The 22,492-nt window shown below is 39.6% G+C and overlaps 1 protein-coding gene across 3 annotated transcripts in view; it reads right to left on the bottom strand.

Moving 5' to 3' along the window:
* ADRB2 (adrenoceptor beta 2) overlaps nt 1–13,629 on the bottom strand; it is a 72,928-nt gene extending 59,299 nt beyond the window's left edge. For 2 of the 3 annotated variants that reach the window (XM_087709631.1, XM_087709630.1), the window contains exon 1: nt 12,088–13,629. In XM_087709631.1, coding sequence (XP_087565757.1) covers nt 12,088–13,279 — 1,192 coding nt within the window. In that variant the 5' untranslated portion in view covers nt 13,280–13,629. Of the gene's footprint in view, nt 1–11,472 lie in introns of those variants that run through there. The other variant, XM_014057342.2, reaches the window with a different exon arrangement.
* Nucleotides 13,630–22,492: the final 8,863 nt, after the last annotated feature.

The raw sequence follows: 22,492 nt of genomic DNA, 5'->3' as shown, positions 1-22,492 counted from the left end.
TTTGAGTAGACCTGAAATGGTGTAGACCATGTACAGAATATTTGCTGCATTGAGAGACTTCTATAAATCTACTTCAGTGGTGGGTTTCAAAAAAATTTCAAACCTACTCTGTGGGTGTGGCCTCCTTTGTGGGAGTGGCTTGCTGGTCATGTGACCTGATGGGAGTGGCTTGCCGGCCATGTGTTTCCTTCCTTTCTTTCTTTCTTTCTTTCTTTCTTTCTTTCCTTCCTTCCTTCCTTCTCTCTCTCTCTCTCTCTCTCTCTCTCTCTTTCCTTCCTTTTGTCTCTCTGTCCCTTCTTCCTTTTTTTCTTTCATCTCTCTCTCATTTTTTCTTTCTTTTTTCTTTTTTTATTTTTTCCTTTCTTCCTTTCTTTCTCTTTTTCTCTCTGTGTGAGTCTCTCTCTCTCTCTCTCTCTCTCTCTCTCTGTGTGTGTGTGTGTGTGTGTGTGTGTGTGTGTGTGTGTGTGTGTGTGTCAGTGGTGGGTTTCAAAAATTTTTGGAACCTCTTCTGTAGGTGTGGCCTGCTTTCCGGGTCCACTGGTGGAACCTCTTCTAACCAGTTCGGTAGATTTGACGAACCGGTTCTACCGAACTGGTGTGAACTGGCAGGAACCCACCTCTGATCTACTTCTATAAAAGCTTTGAAAGAGTCTAAAGTAAATCAATTATTATCAACTTTAAACAGTTAAACAGTTTAGTTTGATTAGCTTTTGAAAAGAGATCCCAATTTTAAAGAGGAGAACTTTGAAGTTCCAAAACTCTCGGCTGGTTTAAGTTGTCAATGACTTAACTGTGGCAAGATGGTTTCAGCTTCTGCCGTGAATTTCTCAATCATTTAGTTGTCTTGGCATGGAAGATGGCATGTGAGCTGATTTAGGACACTCCATTCACACTTGTGAGGATATATAGATCAGACACAAACCTCTCACAGCAATTCAATGGGGAAATGACAGCACAGCCTCTGTCCTTGACTTTGATGGTAAAGTACAAGCAAATACCAATTGGGAGCACATGGTTCTACATCCCTAAATTTAGATCTATGAAACCAGGACATAAATTCTTCAAGGATTACGACTAAAAATCAGTGAGATTACACAAGATTCATCTAGATTCTAAAGAGTAGCTTTCGTGGACTGAGTTGATTTTTTTTTCCTTTTCAGAATTGCCATGGCAGACTCCACCTACATGTTGATCTGTGACAAAGTAAAAGGTTAGCAGGTAATATGCTAATAGTACCAGCTTGCCTTTTGTTGATGCATATCGCTTAATAGATTTCTTAACTTTCCCATATTTTCACAACTTCCATGAGGGCATGAACTTGCAGATATAGCACAACAACTCAGCATATTGTACTGGCCCTGAAACAAATGAGGGAAGAGTGAAGTCCTCCTGAAATGGTAATTTGAGTAAAGCATGACTCAGGATATTTTGGAAGCTACCCACCGTAAAAAAGCTCACATAGTTTCACATAGTTATGGAGCCAATTATGAAATCACAGAAAGACAATGGATCCAGCATGGATCAGGCATTTCTTCCACCCACAATAATCCAGTTATATTCCGCTCAAGCGAAAGAGTGGAAGATGAGGCAGGGTGAGGAGGACTTAAATATGAGAGAAGTGTTATTGAAGTGGATCAAATACCTCTCTAATGCAATTTTCTCTTCCCATACTATTCAACCATCTGTGAAACCCACGAGCACAATTAACCTCTCATGTGCATTTCCATCAGCTGATGTTGAGAGGCAATTTATGGACACCAAGGGACAGTTTTGGGTACTAAGCAAAACTAATAGAGCGCTGGGCATGAACGTTCATATGCAAGTTATAGCTATAAAGGATTTGTTCATGTGGTAAGAACATATATTACAGTATACACTCAATTATAGAGCCACATATCCCATTATCTGAAGGTAAATCTATCCCTTTTTATAAGTATCTTCTAGAGATGGGAGGATTAAGCAATGTATGCAAGATGACATTATTGCAAAAGTGAGGCAAATATGTCATATATTTCATTTGTATTATGGCATAACTGATATGAACTACAGGTATGTCATGATGTATACAGTGACAGTGTGGCTTTTCCCAGATGGCTATGTCCTCCTTCCACACATCTAACCATCTTCACAGGATTCACATATCATAGTAGTATTGGCTGGCAAAAGACCTCCGAGACAGAAGGTGAGCAGATCATATAGCATGAATACATTTTCAAGAGGATCTATTTATATTCATGAGGTCGTTCTTGTCATTACTACACAACTATATCACTGGTAGGGTTGCTGCTATCATGCAATGCATCCTTGGGCTGAATTTTACATAGCAGCACACACACAAACATACAAAATCCAAATCCCGATTGTTAAAATTTGATAAGATGTGTTTCTAGTGCTGGGAATTTTTAGTTCTTAATACATATTCAGCATTATGGTGCCTTCCTCATACAGTGTTCTTATAACGTATATAATTTTGCACATCAGGTTGTGGCAACCTGAATAACCCAATCTCACGCAAGAACTGAAAATATTGATCATAGCTAGTATAAACATGGCTCCTATGTTGCCTCTTATCTATAACTTTATCCATTACTTTTCAATATATAGTCCATAGTATACTAACTATTATAGTGCATAAGCTAAAGGGCTGGGTTTATCAAACAAAATAATCACAAGATCCCATTAATTCACCAAATGATAGAAAATGTCTGCTTTTCTTGTACTATTTTATATTTTTCTGCAGCTTAGATCACAGAGACTATTAGCATCTTGTGATTTAGATACCAGTAGTCTGCTTGGTATGTATAGTATGTCCATGTGCTTCCTGTTGTGGTGGGTTTCAATGTTATGACACTTCCTGGACTCTTAATGAGCAATTCAATCACACCAGGTTTTTTTACAGGACAATTTTGAAATTCCCAGGTATAGAATTACTACCAGTAATTTGGAACTTGCTGATGCTCAAAAACTTTCATTGCCCAGGAGTTTAATAAAATTACAACAAATGTAATCTACTCCTGAATAAGTTCCATAGATTGGATAATACAGCATTTTGTCTTCTTCAGGAGAAAAGCTGATGCAGAGTGAATGTACTTGTATTTCAGTGTATCTGCTATGCTTTATGTCAGAAGACTCCTTTGTCTAAATCCATATAGATAAATTAGGCCTCATGAACAAACAGCATCTGATTATCCCTAGTCTCTCTTTTGTCAGGTTATTCTATTCTAGAACAGCCTGTTAACGTTTACCTAGAAGAAAATATTTTTGCAGACTTTACTCAATTATGTATCTTCCCAGTGCCATTATTCCACATACTGTGCTGATAACAAGCTTTGCCTTGAGATAAAATTGCACACTGGACCATCTTATGACACTGTAGAGAAAAGAAGTGTGTGTGTGTGTGTGTGAGAGAGAGAGAGAGGGGGGGGGAGAGGGAGGGAGGGAGGGATATGGACAGACAGACAGACAGACCAATCCATGATAAGAAAAACAAAACCAAGCATGAGGTCTGATTTCACTACCATCAAAAAAGATAGCCTAATGTGTAGCAAACAAGGGACTGTGAGACAAAAGTATCTCAATTAATGGTCCAAAATCTAACATAGAGCGAAGTTGCTAAGGAATCTGTAAGGCTGGTGTTTCTGTAGCTTTTTCTCCTTTCATACTTCAGTTTGAAGAATACTTCATCAAAACAGTTCATACACAATGATGGACAATACTTGAGATGTTATGTGAATACAACGCCACCTCACAACCTTCAGATCTGGTGTGCTACTACAAGAAGTGACAGGGCTATATTATTTTGGGGAGAATGTGGGTAAGGAAAAGAGCAAAAGGTTGCACAATTTCAGAGCTGAAATGGTTTCTGATGGCACCAAGTCTTTCAGAAGACTGCTAGGATAAAGCACAAAATAAACAGATGTGGACTACCTAGTGAAGATTTAAAGTTTGAAGACTTAAAATCCTGTTGCTATTCTGTTTAGATTAATTGTGTTTTCCCTGCCACATAGAAGATTCCTTTGATTCCAACCAGGCACCACATAAATACTACACAGAGAATTTCCCAAAGCACATGTTCTGCTAGAGAGAAATTCCCTGAGGATGGCCTCCAGCATTAATCCAAAAGCTTGGAAAACTAAACCTCTGATCCCAGTGAACAACCCAGATTGGATCCTGCAGATACCTTTCTTTATCTACCCTCCCCCCATAAAAAATGGGGAGGGGACATAGAACATAATTCCCCAAGAGAGTTTTATCTGAAGCACTGTAAGCTCAGTGAATAATATTTCTAGAAAACTGCTTTCTTTGTTTCTCCTTAAGTGTAATCTTCCATTTCTGGGTCTGCTTTCATTCAATGTTTCAATGCTGTATATATTTCATACAATCATAGATTCAAGGACCATTTATGCAATTGGACCCAATCCCCTGCTTAGTGTTTTCTCAGAGGTGTTTTCTCCAAATTAAATAGGTCTCGCTTAATAAAGTTTAATGCCCCACACCATACATCATCTTTATATTACAACCTAATATCATTCAGAAAGAAGACTCCCTGTATTTGGGAACCAATGAAAAGCTGCCAGAGACAGTGGCTGGATTTGGGGCAGGTGCTGTATACCAGAGTTATCAAATGTTCAACTTGGTCAGCCTGTTTCTGGCACAATCATTCTTTTGATTGTCAGGCAACAATGCTTCAATGCCTTTAATTCAACTGGCTTCTTTGCAACTTTTTTTTTTAAAAAAAACCAAGATAGGCGGAAACTATGATAGCTATGAATGACGACATCTGACGTTGACTGAGAGTTGTGCCAATCATAGCAAAAATGCAGGAAGGAAAACTTAGATGGTATGGACACAATGTATGTGGTAAAGAAGACTCAATGGCAAGGACAACCCTGGCAGACCCAAGAAAAGGTAGATGGGTTATATCAAGGAGGACATGAAATATATGGGTGTCACCCCGAAGATGTCCTGGATTGACCCAAATGGAGAGGACTTTGCCGACAAGGGGACCCTGTCACAGTGCAGGAAAAACACTAGAAAGAACAAGAAGAAGAGATAACTGGAAACTACCTACGATGGGAAGTATAATAACAATGAGTGGATACACACACACACACACACACACACACACACACAAACACTAGCTCAGTGGTTAAAGACGTTGAACTTATCAGCTGGAAAGCTGACATCCTAGGTTTGAGATCCAAGCACCATGTGAGTTTCTGTCTTTGCTCCAACTCCTGCCCATCTGGCAGTTCCAAAGGTGCCTTTTCAGTGGGAAGATAAGAGTTCCATGTTCCATGCCTCACCCTATAGTCATTAGCCACATGACCACGGAAATGTCTTCAGACAATACTGGCTGTCTCACCACCCCCTAGAGTTGTGTGTGTGTGTGTGTGAGTGTGTTTGTGTGTGTATGTATTTTCGTAGATTTTCACCGGTGTAGGTATGCTGGTCTTGTTGTATTCGGGTCTTTTCTCGTGTAAGATTGGTGAGTGAGTCCTCGCTGAAACGTTGCCAAGACAATCTCAATCTTATACGGAAAAAGACCCGAATACAACAAGACCATACACACACACACACACACACACACACACACCCCTTCACGGAATATATATATAGAAAATTCATAGTAAAGTGCATGTATCATGTATGTTAATTCTATTTAGTGTTTGAAATTTCCATAGAATCCTATAATGGCTGTAGTTATAAAGGATGTTGCATTCTGAAATATTAATATCTTCAGAATTGGGCATTAATCCAAGAGAGTTTTCCAAAAGAATTAGACATTTGGGCAAAAGGAGAAAAGGGATTAAAACAAAAAAAAAATCCCTTTAAATGTGTCTGCTAAAAAGGCTCTTTGTGAGTGGCAGAGCTACAGTAGGTATCTTCCAAACTCAATAAGAAAGGTTTTATGAAATAGCTAGACATCCCATGACCAATGGGATCATCCTTGCTTCAGTCTGAAGCCTTCAGAGGTATTTCCTTAGACAGATAAACAGGAGTTTAAGTAGTATATAGATGACGTATTGTGTATTCTGCAAATTACACCTTTGATGGACTTAGTAAATCTAAGTACAGACAGATAATTAGTAGCAGCCTTGTTTTGTGCTTTCAAATTGTTGTTATTTTAACTAGTTGTGTCAAACTCTTGGCATACTTTAAGGGCACCATACTCTCCATGCTATCCTGCCAACACAGGTAGGGGAAAGGTAAAGGTTCCCCTTGCACATATGTGCTAGTCATTTCTGACTCTAGGGGGCGGTGCTCATCTCCATTTCAAAGCCGAAGAGCCAGCGCTGTTTGAAGATGTCTCCGTGGTCATGCGGTCAGAATGACTAAATGCCAAAGGAGCACGGAATACAGTTACCTTCCCATCAAAGGTGGTCCCTATTTTTCTACTTGCATTTTTTACGTGCTTTCGAATTGCTAGGTTGGCAGAAGCTGGGACAAGTAACGGGAGTTTACTCCATTACATGGCGCTAGGGATTCGAACTGCCGAACTGCCAACCTTTCTGATCGACAAGCTCAACGTCTTAGCCACTGAGCCACCACATCTCTGTCAACATAGCTTCTTTCAGTTGTTGGATGTTCAACTGTATCAGATTTGATCTTATCAAGCCAGCATGTTCTTTGCTTGCCTTTTCTTCTTGTTCACTTACCATTCCTAGCATCATTGCCCTCTCCAATTAATTTGCACGCATGGCTGAAATAAATCAGGCATAGTCTTATCATTTTAGCTTCTAGTGATGTGTCTGGTTTTATATGATTTAACACCTCTCTGTTAGTTACTCTGGCTGTCCATGGTATACGCAGTAATTTACGCCAGCATCACAGCTTTCAAATACATTACATTAATTTTCTCAATCAGAAGGTACAATGACAAGGGGCATATGTTTAGTTGTGCCCATTGTAGTGTTTGTGAAGCAAAAACTAAGTGTAAAACCACAGAAAGTGCAATCAGTGCTTTTATATATACAAAACAAAGGCAGATTCTCCCAGTGCATTTTGCATTGGTCACACACAGCTCTTAAACAAAGATGATTTCAGCTATCATAATTATATAATTGCCATCACTTTATCCTCTTGTAATCTTGAATACATTTGGTGGAAGCTAGAAGGGTTTCCTTCTTTTGTTTTACTTTTTTACTTTCATCAAGAAGCAAATGTGTGGTAAACAACATCACAAATAACCAAAAGGCCCAGTTGTGAGCCACAGGCCAGGTTGGAGACCCCTGTTTTAATTAACAATTAAAAAAAATACTCCATCAGACCCTTGTTTGATATAACAATTCTTTACTTTCTCAACTTTTTAAGGAGACTAAAATACATTAAAATTTTATCATGATGGAGCTAATGGAATTGACAAATTGGTGAAATTGACTTCTTTGATGAGATAGAAGATCTTGTCTAGCTTTTTTCCAACTGGAAACCACTTTTGGACTCTTTCCTTGAAACTGGAAGAAATGCAACTATAATTTTTGGATTTGATTATTATGATTACAGATATACTTTGTATTATTGTTGATTTCAGATTAATAAGTTAATGTATTTTATATTTATATCTATATTGAAGAAAGGTGGAAGCTACTCTTTTGCTATTTTCCCCTCTTCCTTTCCTTTTCTGCACTTCTAATCTTGCTTTTTTCTGACCTTTTTTCCTAATTTATATATTTTTTGTTTCTTTATATTTTTGTTCAAGTTTAATAATGTTTTCTTCTAAAAAAGAGTTTTTCAAAATCTTCAGTTCAATGGCATTGTTAGTGAGGCCATCCAAAAATTATCACTTGATAATGGAGTCTGAGTATTTCTCTCATGGATCAGAGGAGCTATCTTTGTTTAAGCCTATAAGTAACTTCTTTTTTTTTCTTCTCTAATGTTTTTCCCATCAAGATTCTATTCTAGGAAATTTTGTATTAAAATCCTTGAGGACTAATCTGAATCTTCTAATCCAGCTGCCTGAAGTATGACACGCACCATTGCTGATCAGTAGCTATTTCAAGCAATGAAATCTAGACCTTTCTGTTTTTTCCAGATAGCATAACCAAAACAACACTTCTGTCCCAACAGGAAATTGTAACTCTGATAATCAAAGTATCCCAACTAAATAAATTTTGCCTTTAGGAAACAGAGGCACTTAGAAAGTCACCTTACCTATTGAAGAATAATTGAACTAAATGAAGAAAGATCCTTTCAAAACTCATATGATGTGATTTAAACCTAAAAAAATGTCCTTGCCCTTAGATCAGGGGTGTCAAACTGGCGGCCCGTGGACCAGATGCACCATGCACAGGCCACGCCCACCCTAGCTCCACGAACAGAAAAAATGTTGTGAAACGTTACATGATGGCATCCTGATGCTGCAAGTTTGACACCCGTGCCTTAGAAGATTATTGCCAAATTCTGACATTAATGAAGTTGATTTTATCCATGTCATAGAGTAACAATTTTTTTTGTAATAATCATACCAAAACATTGCAATTTTGCTCTTTCTTCTGCATGTTGTGGACAGTCTGTCCTCCTTCCCATTTCTTTTCATTTTCATAGGACCCCTTGAGTTGAGTCTAGATTGAGAACTAGTTCATAGTTAATCAAAACAGAAGTAAAGATTTCCTATCGCTTTCTCACAGGCATGTCATCTGAAGAGTGCAGAGAATAAGTATAATAAATCTTGAGAGTTGATTCTTAACAAACTTGTGGTTGGGCAAATTATTATAGCAGAAGTTGGAGAACTTCATTATCAACAAAAATGAGCAAAAAACATTATGCTCTTTTACATTTTCCTGATCCTCACAATAGTGGGAAAAAAAGTTGAAATGCTCTGGGGAGTTTAAAATAGCTCTGAGCTCCAAATATATATTTTTTTTAAAAAAATCCAAAGTCTGCAGCTCAGCAGTCCAGATATTAAGCAAAGGAATAACAATGCTCATAGTAATCGTAATACTGCCACTACTAAGAATAATCATATAGGTCATCAAATAAGAATGGAAATGCACATAATTTTCTAAAGGATGCAGGTTACACTATAATTTCCATTGAGTTTGTTTTCAATATTTTCATGCATCGAGCTCTGAAAACAAACAGAAATGTGGTGGTAGAGCCCATACCGCAATCTCCAATAAGCATATCTAAAAAACTGATTTTGAGTTCCAGCCAAAGATTATTACTGCTCAGTTTTTCCCTCTTGCAGCCATCCAAAGGAACTAGCCCTTGCTCTCCACTCATCTCACACCCCTCCTATTTTTCCTTTTCCTGCACCTGTTGACTCATGTCTGAATATCAACTTTCCATGTAACAGCTCCAGAGAACTGGCAACCGAACCTCAAGCAAATCCATAAGAAAAGAGACACACTGGGGAAAAAAATCTAACAGACAGACTGTTTAATTGGGCATTGATTTCAGGATTTCAGTTTGGTCAACTACATGATAGGGGTGGCTGGACAGCAGCCTTGCTCTGGACATTTTCCCAAAATCTAGTTGTATTTTGTCGCTGCCCCTCCTCTAATTTTTTTCCAATACATTTGTAGCTCACCTTTCCCCCAGCCCAACTCAGCCCTTTTTCCAATCTTCCCTTCTCTCTCTCTCTTTCACACACACACACAACTGTGTAAAGTATGGGGACTGGGAGAAAATAACAAACTCAAAGTCACCCAATGAACTTCCATGTTGGCCAGGGCAGGAGGAAGGCTTGAACCTGGATCTTCCTAGTCTTAATCCAACACCCTATCCATTAGACCACTTTTCTCCCTTCCTTTCTTGGAAGAAAATCCTTCCTAACCAGGTACTCAAAATACACAGCACTCTACAATGTTGAAGAGCATTCCTAGACTGTTCCTGGAGTCTGTCTAGAAATGCTGATTCCTTCGAAATACAAACTTAATGAATCATCAACTTAGTTGCAAGGAGTCTTTGTAATTCTAGAAAACATGCCCTTACACAGTTTCCACACTCCACCCCTCTCCATGCATATTTAAATAAAATAATGATAGCTAGTCTTTAGATAGTCTTTGATTACCAGATGAGGGAGCTCTGTGCCAAAGGAGAGATTGCAAATAAACTTTGTTATTGCCAACATAGACCTCTCCTTGCCAGGTAAGCTGCCTCAGATTCTGCAATGGGAGGTGGGAGGGATGGGGGTGGGGCTCAGGACACAGCCATTCAGCGGCTGACAGGAAAATATCCGGTGGTTCAGTTAATGCACATGTGCATATATGACATACAGTATATACATCTCCCTCCTACATAGCCTATATTTGAGGTGCTTAACACAACCACTCTGAGTTTACACAGGAAATCTCAGTTTCAAATATGAAACCAAGAGAAGGTTAGAATCGTGTTTGAAGACTCATTTGTCAATATTTTCTATGAGATTTGGGGGCAGGAACTTCTATATTTAAAAGAAGAACTTAAACACTTTATACCAGATGGATGGGGACTACTGTAAGTTAATTGTCATGGAGAGTGGCAACTATCTTGTAATGGCTTCAGTAATCAGAGCAATTTGGATGAAAAGGCAACAAAACAGTTTTACTTTTTGCACAATTATATACAATGCATGATGGAATGACTTATGTAGCCAGCTCTCTGAAAGAGCCATACAAGGTTAAAAAAACCAACCTGTCTCTACAGACAGAAAGGGAGCAAAACTTCAGATTCAGCTCACTGAATCTAAAATGCTAATGATTAACACCACCAGAGATAAAGTATTTGTCAAGTACACGGAGCACAAATTTAACAACCAAAATTAATATGAGGAGTCTGATCAATTCCATGTGTATTCCAGAACTCATTGCATGCAGATCCTTGTGGGCTGTATTTAATCAAAATGGAAAGAGAAAGAATATTGATTGTCTTGGTCACTTTAAATAGTGAGATGCCTTTAAAAATCCCTCCATAATCATAAATAAGTTTGCAAAGAGAATCTTACATGGGCATTGCTTGCAAACTTCTTGCTGATCTAAAACCAGCAGAGCAATAAATACCTTTAGCTTCCCGGCACGACTTGATTAGGGAAAGGGACAGAAAGGGACAAGTGAAACCATTGACACAGTCGGTGATTTAATTAGTCTATCACTTGAAATGAAAAGTTATTTTATATTATAATACAACTTAACCTGAACAGATCATTCCACTTAGGTATCTCACTGTGATTATTTGGATTATGCCAGCAACTTAGTAAAAAAAAAATTCTTATTAATGAGTTGTTGAATCACAATAAGATTTTAAGCAGACTTAAATCTATGAGATTTTTTTGGATATCTACAATCATGAATTGTAGATATTTAATGTAATGAATGGATAGCGAAGATGGATTAGCTATGCCTAACAAAATTAGGCATAATTTTGTAACCTCCTGAACACCTAAGATTTGAAGAAAACTGTCATTAGACAACAAAGAATGAAGCAATACTAGAGAAAACTTTACACTCTGACATGATGGTATTAAAATATACGATGTTATTTATATAGATCCAAATATGAGGAAGTTAATCAAGATTAATTGAGATGATACGGGAACTGTTCCTTAACAGTATACTTTCTAAGTATAAGAAACTTGGAGTAACCAGCTGCAGCAAAGCAGAATCTCATTACTAATATGGACAATACAAAAAAGTAAACATTTGACTTTGCATGATTCCTAAAAACTGTACAACCCATCCAACTTCTTGCCTCATCGGCAGATAAAAACTGCCAATATCACTCAATTCCTGCTTGACTTCAGGAATTTCCCTCTAGGAGCAGCGGATACATTCAATATCATTGTTATGCTAAGAGGTAGTTGAGTATTGTAATACATAACAAAAATAAAAGTGAAAAAAAAACCCCACTTCCTTTGGAGTAGGAGGCTCTCATATTCAAATCCAATATGCCTTTCCTTAAATATTTCTGTAGCCCATGAATAAAAAAAACAACACAAGACTCTTCCCACACTTGAGGTAAAGATTTGCTCACCAAGAGCCGTGGCTATAGTCACTATAGGCTAATAATCGTTGCTCTGGCCCTCTGACAGCCACAACAATCATGACAACAGGTGGACATTTCTGCTATGCTCAGTCTGGTGGGACTTAATGCTACCATGCAACACAGTACCTTTGCAATGCACAAACTCTTCCCCAGTAGGGGGACTTCCTTCTTCACACAGCCATTGGTCAGCCTTGTGTTCACTTGCAGGATAGTCATTTTGATCCCCATTGCAGTCACTTTTCCCATTGCTATTGGAATATCCGTTGACGTACATTTTCAAGGCCGACCTCCGGAAACAGAGGATCTCCTGGAAAGCATACCTGAAGTCTGGGCTTCGGCAGTAAATTAAAGGGTTGAAAGCAGAATTGGCATATCCCACCCAGTTCAAGAAGATATACACATTTTTGGAAATCAAGTTTTCTTGAATAGCACGCACAATGTGGACAATGAAAAATGGGAGCCAACACAGAGTGAAAGTGCCCATGATGATGCCCAGAGTTTTGAGAGCTTTGTGCTCTTTCAAGCAAAACTTTGATGTTTTCCTATGGTTTCCTTTTCCCGCGTTTCGCTCCTGGCTGGAATTTTGCTGGTGGAATCGTCCTTCACATTTGTCTATTTTTTTAAGCTGCTTCTTAGCGACCTGGAAGACTCTGGCATAGACAAAAACCATGACCACCAAAGGTACATAGAAGGAGATGACCGAGGAAGTGATAGCATACTCCTGGTTGATGAAGAAGTCGCAGCAGCCCTCGTTTGAATAGCAATCCTCGGCATCCGTCTCGTTGACTCTGTACCACTTCATCTGGATAGGTAAGAAGGAAGTCGAGATTGAAATGATCCAAACCAAGAGGATGACCATCCTGGCTTTATTTTTGGTCAAAAGGCTCTGATACTTGAAAGGAGAAGTGATGGCAAAGTACCTGTCCACAGCAATGACACACAGTGTCTCGATGCTGGCTGTCACACAGAGGATGTCAATTGAGATCCAAAACTCACACCAGAAATCCCCAAACTCCCAGGTGCGCTGGATGATGTAGCTGGCTCCGAAAGGGACCACTCCCAGGCCCATCAGGAGATCCGCGCATGCCAAAGAAGTGATAAAATAGTTAGTGACCGTCTGCAGCCTCTGGAATTTGGCGATGGCCGTGATCACCAACACGTTGCCAAAGAGAATCGCCAGCACGATCAACGACATGAGAATGGACATGCCCACCACCCAGCCTTCTTCAGACGCGGTGGAATTGTCCGGGTTCTGCCTGTCACTGCCGTTGGCGCTCAGCGCGAGGTGCGCCGAATCGACGGGGCTCAGTGTCACCATTGTGCCAGGTAGCCCTCGAAGCAACCCTCGTTCTTCTTCTCGGCCCCGGGCGAACCGGAATAGGAGCAAATCCCGCCGGGGCTCTTGGAGAGGGCGCTGCCGCGCTCGGCTTGCTTTCGTCGGCTCGACAGTTCCAAAGTCCCCGTCCACTTAACCTTTGCGGGAACTCTGCTCCCAGATGCTACTGGCCAGCTGGAAGAGAAGAGCCGGGCTTGGCAAGCGAACCGGGGGGTGGACGCGATGGTGCGCCTCATGCAGCCAGCAGTCTGAACGGCGTTTGGTCGCGTCTTGTCCTCGGCTCGCCTCGCTTTGATCACCTCCCGCGCGCTTCGAAGTAACCCTTGCCGGCTGGAACTTGTCCGGAGCCCGTTATGTTTAGGGAGTTTATAGGAACTCTCACTTGTGACGTCACGCTCCCTTCAGCCAATAGCCTGCCAACAGTCTGCCAACACAGACACACACACACACACACACACACACAGAGAGAGACAAACACGCACGGACAAAGAGACACACAAACACAGGCGGGCCGTGGGGACCGCTCGGCGGTGGCAGCTTACAACCAGCCAGTGCGCCTTGCGGCCGCTTTGCTTCCTTACTCCTAGCCTGAAACCTTCCTTCTGCGCCGTGGTTACAGCTTACGACTCAATAAGCCCAACTAAAGTTAGCGTCTTCTGGCCGCTGGGAAACCGCCGATCCTGTTGCCGGCTTCTGTTCCTCTCCTGTCTTCTGGCTCGGGAAGCCGCTCGGGCTCCCTTGGAGAAACAGGCAGGAAGATCAGGAAGTTGACCCGGGAATGGGATGAGGAGGGATACCGGGGAATTGAGATGTTTTAACGGGAAATGCGGGTGAGAGTTTAATCGAGAACTTGGCGCCCTTTGCGGTGCACCATCCCTCCTCAGGTGCTGGGAGCGTCCAGGCAGGCACCTTCCACCGAGACACCAAAACCTCACCTGGGAACGCGCGGCGGAGTGGAGCCCCAATCCCACGCGCAGCGTGAAGTGTTCTTGCTGCCCTTCGAACCGCGATTTTGCAGCCTCTTCGACATTGAAGCTGCAGGTTTGACAACCGTTTCCAAACTTTTCCAGTTGCCTTGAGCTGATCCCACCGCCAGGGAGAATGTCCTTATTTTTTTATTGCGAAGGAGAGCGTCTGTTCATGTGCAATTATAGTGTGGTGTTTCTACTTTGCCTCCTTCGACTGGTGGCATTATTTACAGAGCAACCACTATTAAATAGGGTCTACTGTAAGATCAAAGGTGAGGTTTTTTTTGGGGGGGGGGGGTTTAAGGAAAAAAAGCTATCCAATCAGTTTGCAAATAAAATGCTTGTGATTATATCTCCTGTATCAGAAACACTATATCTAAATAAAGTGGAACCAAACTCTTGTTTTCTTTTAAAAAAATCAAATGCCTTCCAGTCTATGGATGAAGAAGTTGTGAAATGTTCTTGCGTTCTCACCAGAAGAGCAAACTAAACAGAACTCTCATTCATCTGTACCAGCCAGTTTCGACACAGCGCAGAAAGAACCATCTTGTGTTTGTTTGCCAAGTAGGTGATAGATATAAGGAACTTGTCAGACAGAAGACCAGTAATTTAATATCATAAGCATGGCTGAACACACAAGGATTTATTTAAGCCTAATAGATAAAACTATCAGTTTCCCCCCACTCTTTTAAGTTTTTTAAAAAATGTTTAAATTCTGCCCCTCTTATTTATCAATTTGTAGAGCGTGATGTATACCTAACAAGAAAGCAAATAAAATTCTTAGCTCATCCACAGTTCTGAAGAACCACAGCTGGAGAGCAACAATTGAGAGAGGGCTGCAGGATTCCTCAAACCCACCAGCTGATGAGTTCTCAGGCAGGACTATAAAATCCTTGGGTACGATTCAGGAACAGCACTTTTGTGTTCTAAATTAGTTCAAAGCGGCTAACTACAGTAAGTATGTGTGGAGATGCGAATAAAACTGCTCAAGCAGCCAGGCTTCTAATAAAAATAAAGCAAGGGCCAGGCAATTACACATTTGATAACCTTTAAAGTACCACACAGTTGTTTATTGGTTTTGCTGCCAAAAAAGAAGAAGAAGGGAGAGGAAGTGAAAATAAAGTGTCTAATCTGCAAATGGTTTGAAAGTGATCTTGTCGCCTGTCTTTTGATCATCACATTACAGCAGACTCTCTAGTACAATGCTGTCTTAGCCTAATATAACCCTGAATAGTCAAACTTCCTGATTATGCAAATATTCTGTTTTCAGGTCTAACCAGTAATGTTCACCCCACAACTATTATCTTATTTGAACCTAAGTAGTAGATTATAATACTGATGATAACTTTTATATAATGTTTTAAGAACTAGCTTATCTTTCTATCAAATGTACTTAATAAGATTTGGCTCAAATCACAGTTCATAATTAGTAATAATTACAAAACATGTCTTCCAACCATTCCCATGTACAGTTTTTTTGTCTGAATTTAATGTATTTGCTTTAAGAAGATACAAACTTTCCTACTCAGGAAAATGTGGAAAATAATATATGGCAAAAGGATCTGTCATGGAGAAAAGAGATTATTCTTTTATTAACCTGAGAGACCGCCTCCTGCCATTTACCTCCCAACGACCAATAAGATTGCACAGGTTGGGCCTCCTCTGGGTGCCGTCGACCAGACAATGCTGGTGGCTCCCCGTGGGAGGGCCTTCTCTGTAGCTGCACCGGCCTTGTGGAACGAGCTACCTGCCGAGATCCGGACCCTCACCACTCTCCCGGCCTTCCGTAAAGCGACCAAGACCTGGCTGTTCCGGCAGGCCTGGGGCTGTTGATTTTTCCAGCCCCACTTGATGGAATGGATGTTGTACTGTTTTTTAATTCTGTATTTTTAAACTTTTTAAAATGCTTTTATTTTTATTTGTATTTGTTGTGAGCCGCCCAGAGTTCCTAGGGAGTGGGCGGCATACAAGTCCTATTAATAAATAAATAAATAAAATAAATTTATATTACACTTTTTATTCAAGAGCTCAAAGTGGTATACACGGCACTGCTTCCTCCATTTTTCGATTGAGAGAAGTATTTATTCATCTGATGAGTTTCCAGAGTACAGGGTCTCTATAGTGCCAGGCTGATGTCTTAACTTCAACACTACATAGATTTAAGGGAAGGATAAGTGGAAATTCTAGATGAAATTGGGAAAGTTTTAACCGAATATAATAAATCCCAACATTTCGTGAAGCTATCTTTATAAATAATACTCATTCCATAGGTAAGGGTAAAGGTTCCTCTCGCACATATGTGCTAGTCGTTCCTGACTCTAGAGGGCAGTACTCATCTCTGTTTCTAAGCCAAAGAACCAGTGCTGTCTGAAGACATTTACATGGTCATGTGGCCGGTATTACTACATGTCGAAGGCACACGGAATGCTGTTACCTTCCCCTCAAAGATGGTTCCTATTTTTCTATTTGCATTTGTACGTGCTTCCGAACTGCTGAGTTGGCAGAAGCTGGGACAAGTAATCCATTATGCGGCACTAGGGATTCAAACCGCCGAACTGCCAACAAGCGACAAGATCGACAAGCTCAGCATCTTAGCCACTGAGCCGCAGCGTCCCTTCAATACTCATTCCATAGGCATTTGAAAAATCAATCCGATAAATGTGTAGTACAGAGTGAACATGATGCAGGGATTTACAATTTTAATCAAACAGGTAATGTAAAATACTTGAAATTTGGAGAATGCAAAATAAATGACATGACTGGAGTAGCTGGAAACCGGTGTCCAGTTTAATCATTAAAACTTTCTCACATAATATCTAGGAACTTTAGAAGGACATGGTGATTCTTTTAACTGAATTTCAGGTATCCACATGTTGGATACAACCTTGTTTCATGATATGCAATGTCAGAGAATGCACACAAATGTAGATCAAATGCTAGCCACTCTGTTTTAGACCAAAATAATTGCTGATTGTAATTTTGATACTTATCCATCTCAGTTGGACTGGTGGTGGTGGGGGATGCCATGCAGATGTATGGAAAAATGAGCCTGATAAATCTGGTTTAGGTTTCCTTTAGAGTAAGCATGTGTATATGACTGTAATATTTACTTTACTGAATGTTAACTAGAACATCTTTATAAAAAAATGGGTTGTGTTTGCTGTGTCATTCAGCTGACCTACATACAACTCTGTGAAGCTGTCCCCTATGAGGTTGCCAAGTCCAGGATTGTATTTTCCTTCAAGAGCAGGTTTCCTAGATTGATGACTCAGGGAATAAAACCTCACATTCCTACTACCTAATATGCAGTTTAAGTGGAGATGACAGAGGATGAAACTGGGAGCTGCCAGATGTCTGCACCTGCCTCACCTTTATGCTATCACTTCCTCCCCAATCTAATCCCACATTTTTTGGGGGGGATGTATTGGTGTTCAGAAACTCATAGCAACAAGTGCTGTTCAATATTGTCAAAAAGAAAATCTAGCAAAGGAAGGAAAACAAGCAGTAGACGTTATACCCTTAGACACTGGGATGGCTGTCATCCCATATTTCAGTCTGGTTTCCAGAAACTGCTGGCAAGCTGCCTTGGAAAACCTGCTGAATAGATGTATCTTAATCTGGTCTGCAGATATGCCTTTTAAGTATATGAAACTAATGTCTTCTGCTTTGTGTATCACCCTGAAGTCCATTCTACAGCCTTCCTAGCCATTGCTAACAGTGGGCTACGTCTAATATTGTTACCTCTGGGAGAAAAACCTATCTAGAATAATAGTAATAGTTGGGGCCAGAAGGGAAGCCAGCATATTAAAACAACAGGCTGCCTATTTTCAAGCACCAAAGGGTTTGTCCTGGTAGTGATTCCAAAATTAATTCAAGAGGAAAAGTGGATGACAGCACTGTACCACTTGAACTGACATAAAAAACATGAAAGTGAATATAGCAATACGAAGAGGCCCAAGGAAAAAATGTCGTTCAAAATGTGTTACAGTACTTAATTTTTGGCTTCTTCTTCTAAGTACCTTTCATACCTTTCAGCCCATCTGCATTTAAAAGACACAAGCTACTCTTTTGAAGACAGCAATGTCCACATTTTGGATAGAGAGGACCTTCAGTTTGAAAGAGGAGTCAAAGAGGCCATCTATATCAAAATTGACACAGAAGGGGAGGGATACGACATCATCTATCTCCAATCTACAGTCCTTTCAACAGTTCCAAGAAGGCTCCACACCCATTTCCACTCCTCAAGTGACTCTGATGACATAGATAAACCTACAGGTGGCCTCAACAGCTCTCTAAAAGGAATGCAAGTGACCAGCTGTCTGCAAGGAGTATAAATCTTTCCATTCCCCACCATCTAGTCAGAGCTGAAGAAGGCTTTTGCATGAGAAGTGGAATGTCTTCAAAGAAAAACCAGAAAGTCCAGTTGCCTCTTGAAAAAGCACCTTTGGGACTACCTTTCATACTGTAATGTGTAGACCCAAATTTATTAGCTAGACCATGTCGTCTGACAAATTTGGGGATTTCATATTTCTGGGGAACACTCAGGATTGGAAAGACAGTATTCATTAATTCATTCATTCATTTTTTTTTATTAGCCATCCCTACATGGCTCTGGGCAATTTACAAAATATGAAATAAAATGATAAAGAATCCAAAAAAAATATAATCCAAAAGAATAAGTGCCAAAGAAAAACAACCACCATTTAAATGCCCAAAATATTTCACAAAGTGTCTTCCATGCATTCTAACCCAGGGCCTAGGGATGGAGCCATGTTTTAAGACATGACTTAAACAGGGTCAAGATGGGGGCCATATGAATCTAGGATGGGATGATCTCTAAAGAGCAGATGCCGTGATGGAGGTCTACCTCTCTGTGAACCTGTTAAGGATCTACAGAAATGTTCTGTCTCCACTGGGATCAATAGAGCTCATTCAGAAATTAAGTGATAATCATTTAAAAACTTCATCCAAATTGAAACCATGTTTTATTTTATATTTTCTTGGGAACTATTTATATAAATAATATACAAAGAAAGGAATACAATTTTGTTTACAATTTATTCCACATTTTTCAAAAGATAGTAATAACTTTCACCACGTTCAAGGATTAATGTAATTTCTTGCTTCCCTTCCCCTTTGAAGGAGAAAAATAATACAAAAGAAAAAAATAATACTAACTGAAACAATTAATAGCAGATGTATGCAGTGAATGTCATTTCTTCAGTTAACAGTAGAAATAGCTGTGTAATGCAACGTTGACAGCTGTTAAAGAACTGATCAGTCATTTTAATTATTTTCTCCTAAATAAATATCCTAAGTAGTAGATGCCACTATGTTGATTTCCATCCATTGAAATGACATCAGATGTAAACCGAAGGTACGTGGTGGATATCCAAGAGCCAAGGTGGCGCAGTGGTTAAATGCAGCACTGCAGGCTACTGCTAGATCAGCAGGTCAGCGGTTCAAATCTCACTGGCTCAGGGTTGACTCAGCCTTCCATCCTTCCAAGGTGGGTAAAATGAGGACCCAGATTGTTGGGGGCAATATGCTGACTCTCTGTAAACCGCTTAGAGAGGCCTGAAAGGCCTATGAAGCGGTATATAAGTCTACTGCTATTGCTATTGCTATTGCTATCAATACTAACATCCTTGGAATAAGCTACATGTTCCATGCAAACGTGTGTCCTGATATTTCTAAATATGTTTGCACACATCATACCATGAGTAGTTTGTTGGGTACCTTGTTCCCCAAGAAATTAATGACCTTTATATTTTACAGTATGTTAAATTGTAGTCAATTCATCAAAATGTAGCCAAGCAACTAAGCAGAAGTATTAAAACTGTAATTTTTTATTTGGGATGTTTCTGCATTTTGAGTTTCATTTCCTCTTACATATTCACAATGAAACTACTAAATGCCAGGCTGTGTAATCCTGCCTTATATTAAACTTATCTTATAATGATGAGCAGGGCAGCAAAACACAAATGAGGAAAAGGTTTGGGGCTGTAAGCAAAATCTTTATATATATATATATATATATATATATATATATATATATATATAAGTTTGAGCATTGAGATTTCAAGGGTTATAGTGTTAACTTACAATTTGGTTTTCTTGAAACAAGGTGCTAGAGACTAATTGGCATTGCAGCATTTGCATTGATTTTTAATCCACATATTTAATGCTTTCAAAGAGGTTCAGAGCCTTAAAAGTAATGAATTGGCCTGGGAAGACATCCCAAAGGGTTGTATCAGCTCTATTACAGATTTTCTCCTTAAAGTCAGTTTAAAAGATCATTGAACAATTGACTTGAAACTTTGTTTAGAAATTATGTGCTCAAACAGGTATTGATCTACCCATGCTATCACAAGGCATAACTAGCATCCTTAATTCCCTGTTCGAGCAGATTAAGTTGTAATAATATGACATACCAATGATTCTCCTTCCAGAGTTGGCGAGAGTAGCTTTCTTGGAGCATTGTAGGTATACATCTTAAATATTGTCAGCCTTTGATGCAAGTAAACCTTCCATTTGTTTGCTACGTTGATAGCTCAGAGCACATAAAGGGCCACACAATCATCATGCCAAGTACCACTGGGGCTTAAATCAAACAGACATCATGAACTTTCTGCAGTTCAGTTTTGGAAAGCCATCTTACAAATTTCCACACCCCATAAGAAGTGACTTCACCATCAACTTCCTTTGTTGTGCTGATTATTTCCCGAAGTGTTAGAATGTAGAGGGTTGTCATTCTACTCTAAACATTTATTTGCTGCAATCCTTACATGATGTTCCTCAGAGACAAATGCTGGACAAAATCCATGTCCAATCCTGTTCTGCAGAAACCTTTATTTCTTTATTATTTGTCATGGATTCCTTGTTTAAAATTGTTCCCAATTAGACTGACCTAGATTCAAAAGAATTAGAAAAGGCACTGTATTCTGGAGAGGTGGATTTTTTTTTTACCTTTCTCTAGAAGGCTGAGGGAAATCTTTTATTTTGGGGTGGAGATAAGATACAAAAGTGAAATATGAAGCTTACGCATGTAGTTATGAATGTTTTCTATTGCCTCTAGTATATATTTTGTTCTATTGCTATAGTAATCACTATACTCTATCACTTCTTAATTACTATTACAATAGAACACTTTGTAATAATAGAATTATGTAACAATATTTTCTTACAAACATTCTCTTAATTCCTCTTTCTGGAATTCCTCTTTCTTCTGCTTTTTTCTTCCCTGTTTCTGGCCCGGCACACAAAGTTCTCACAACTTTCCACATTGTGTTTTTAAATTTGTACTTTTCCTTGTTATGCCACTCTACTTCTTTTCCTCTGGAGAATTCACTCCCTTTGAAGGAAAAGCACCTTCTTTGATTTGATTGGTGACTGTAGAGTCTGCAAGAACACCACCAAGGACCAAGCAGTTCGACTGTGAGTTACAAGTATTCTCTTTTATCAAGTGCATCTCATCCTGTCTCCTCCCATATCTTTTTTAAGATTGCAACTTTACTGGCAACCCTGCCAGGCTTACATGGGATGAAGGCCGCACAGTTTGCCTGTAATTTTTCTAAGCAGCCTTCTCTTCTATGCATCTATTCCCTGATTTCTTCATTTCCTCTGAGACAAAATAAAAGCATGTTTCCATCTCTCCGGACTTTGAAAAAATCAAGAGGAATTCATTTCTTTTCTATGCTAACATTTGTTTTTTAAATCTTTTCAACATGCAATCTGGAGGTGTAAGATAACCAGTACATCATATTCGGCCTAGTTAAAAACAGAAATTGTGCAAGAAGATAAAGGCAAAACAGGATGTTTAAGCCTGACCACAGTTTCTCTCATGATATTTCTTCTGCCCCTTCCTCCTCATACACTACTAAAACTGTCATTATTATGACTTTTAATTGGGCAAAACAATGCATCATAAAGGAACACTTTTTGAATCAAGGTACTTGCATATGGGTTAGTTTACAGAATTCATCCAAAATTTAGGACCCATGACTCCCAAAGGAATGAAACTTGGGGAAGTTGTTGCTCTTTCACTGCTACTGGCTGCTGCTGTAGTCATGTGGTTTTTATTTTCAATGCCCCATAACAATTTCCCAGCCAGGCTCATAATCCGTCCTTTCCCTACCTTGCAGCAGGCATTTACCTGATGTTGGAAAGGGAAGGGAAGAAGAAGGAGGAAAGAACTCCCCACCCCCATGAACTCCCCTGACCTGTG

Source organism: Thamnophis sirtalis, unplaced genomic scaffold (assembly GCF_051295495.1).
Source record: "Thamnophis sirtalis isolate CommonGarterSnake01/CBP01778 unplaced genomic scaffold, rThaSir2_p1.2 scaffold_3, whole genome shotgun sequence".
NCBI lineage: Eukaryota > Metazoa > Chordata > Lepidosauria > Squamata > Natricidae > Thamnophis > Thamnophis sirtalis.
Note: the sequence above shows the minus strand (reverse complement) of the source record. Positions and strands in the feature narration are given on the sequence as shown.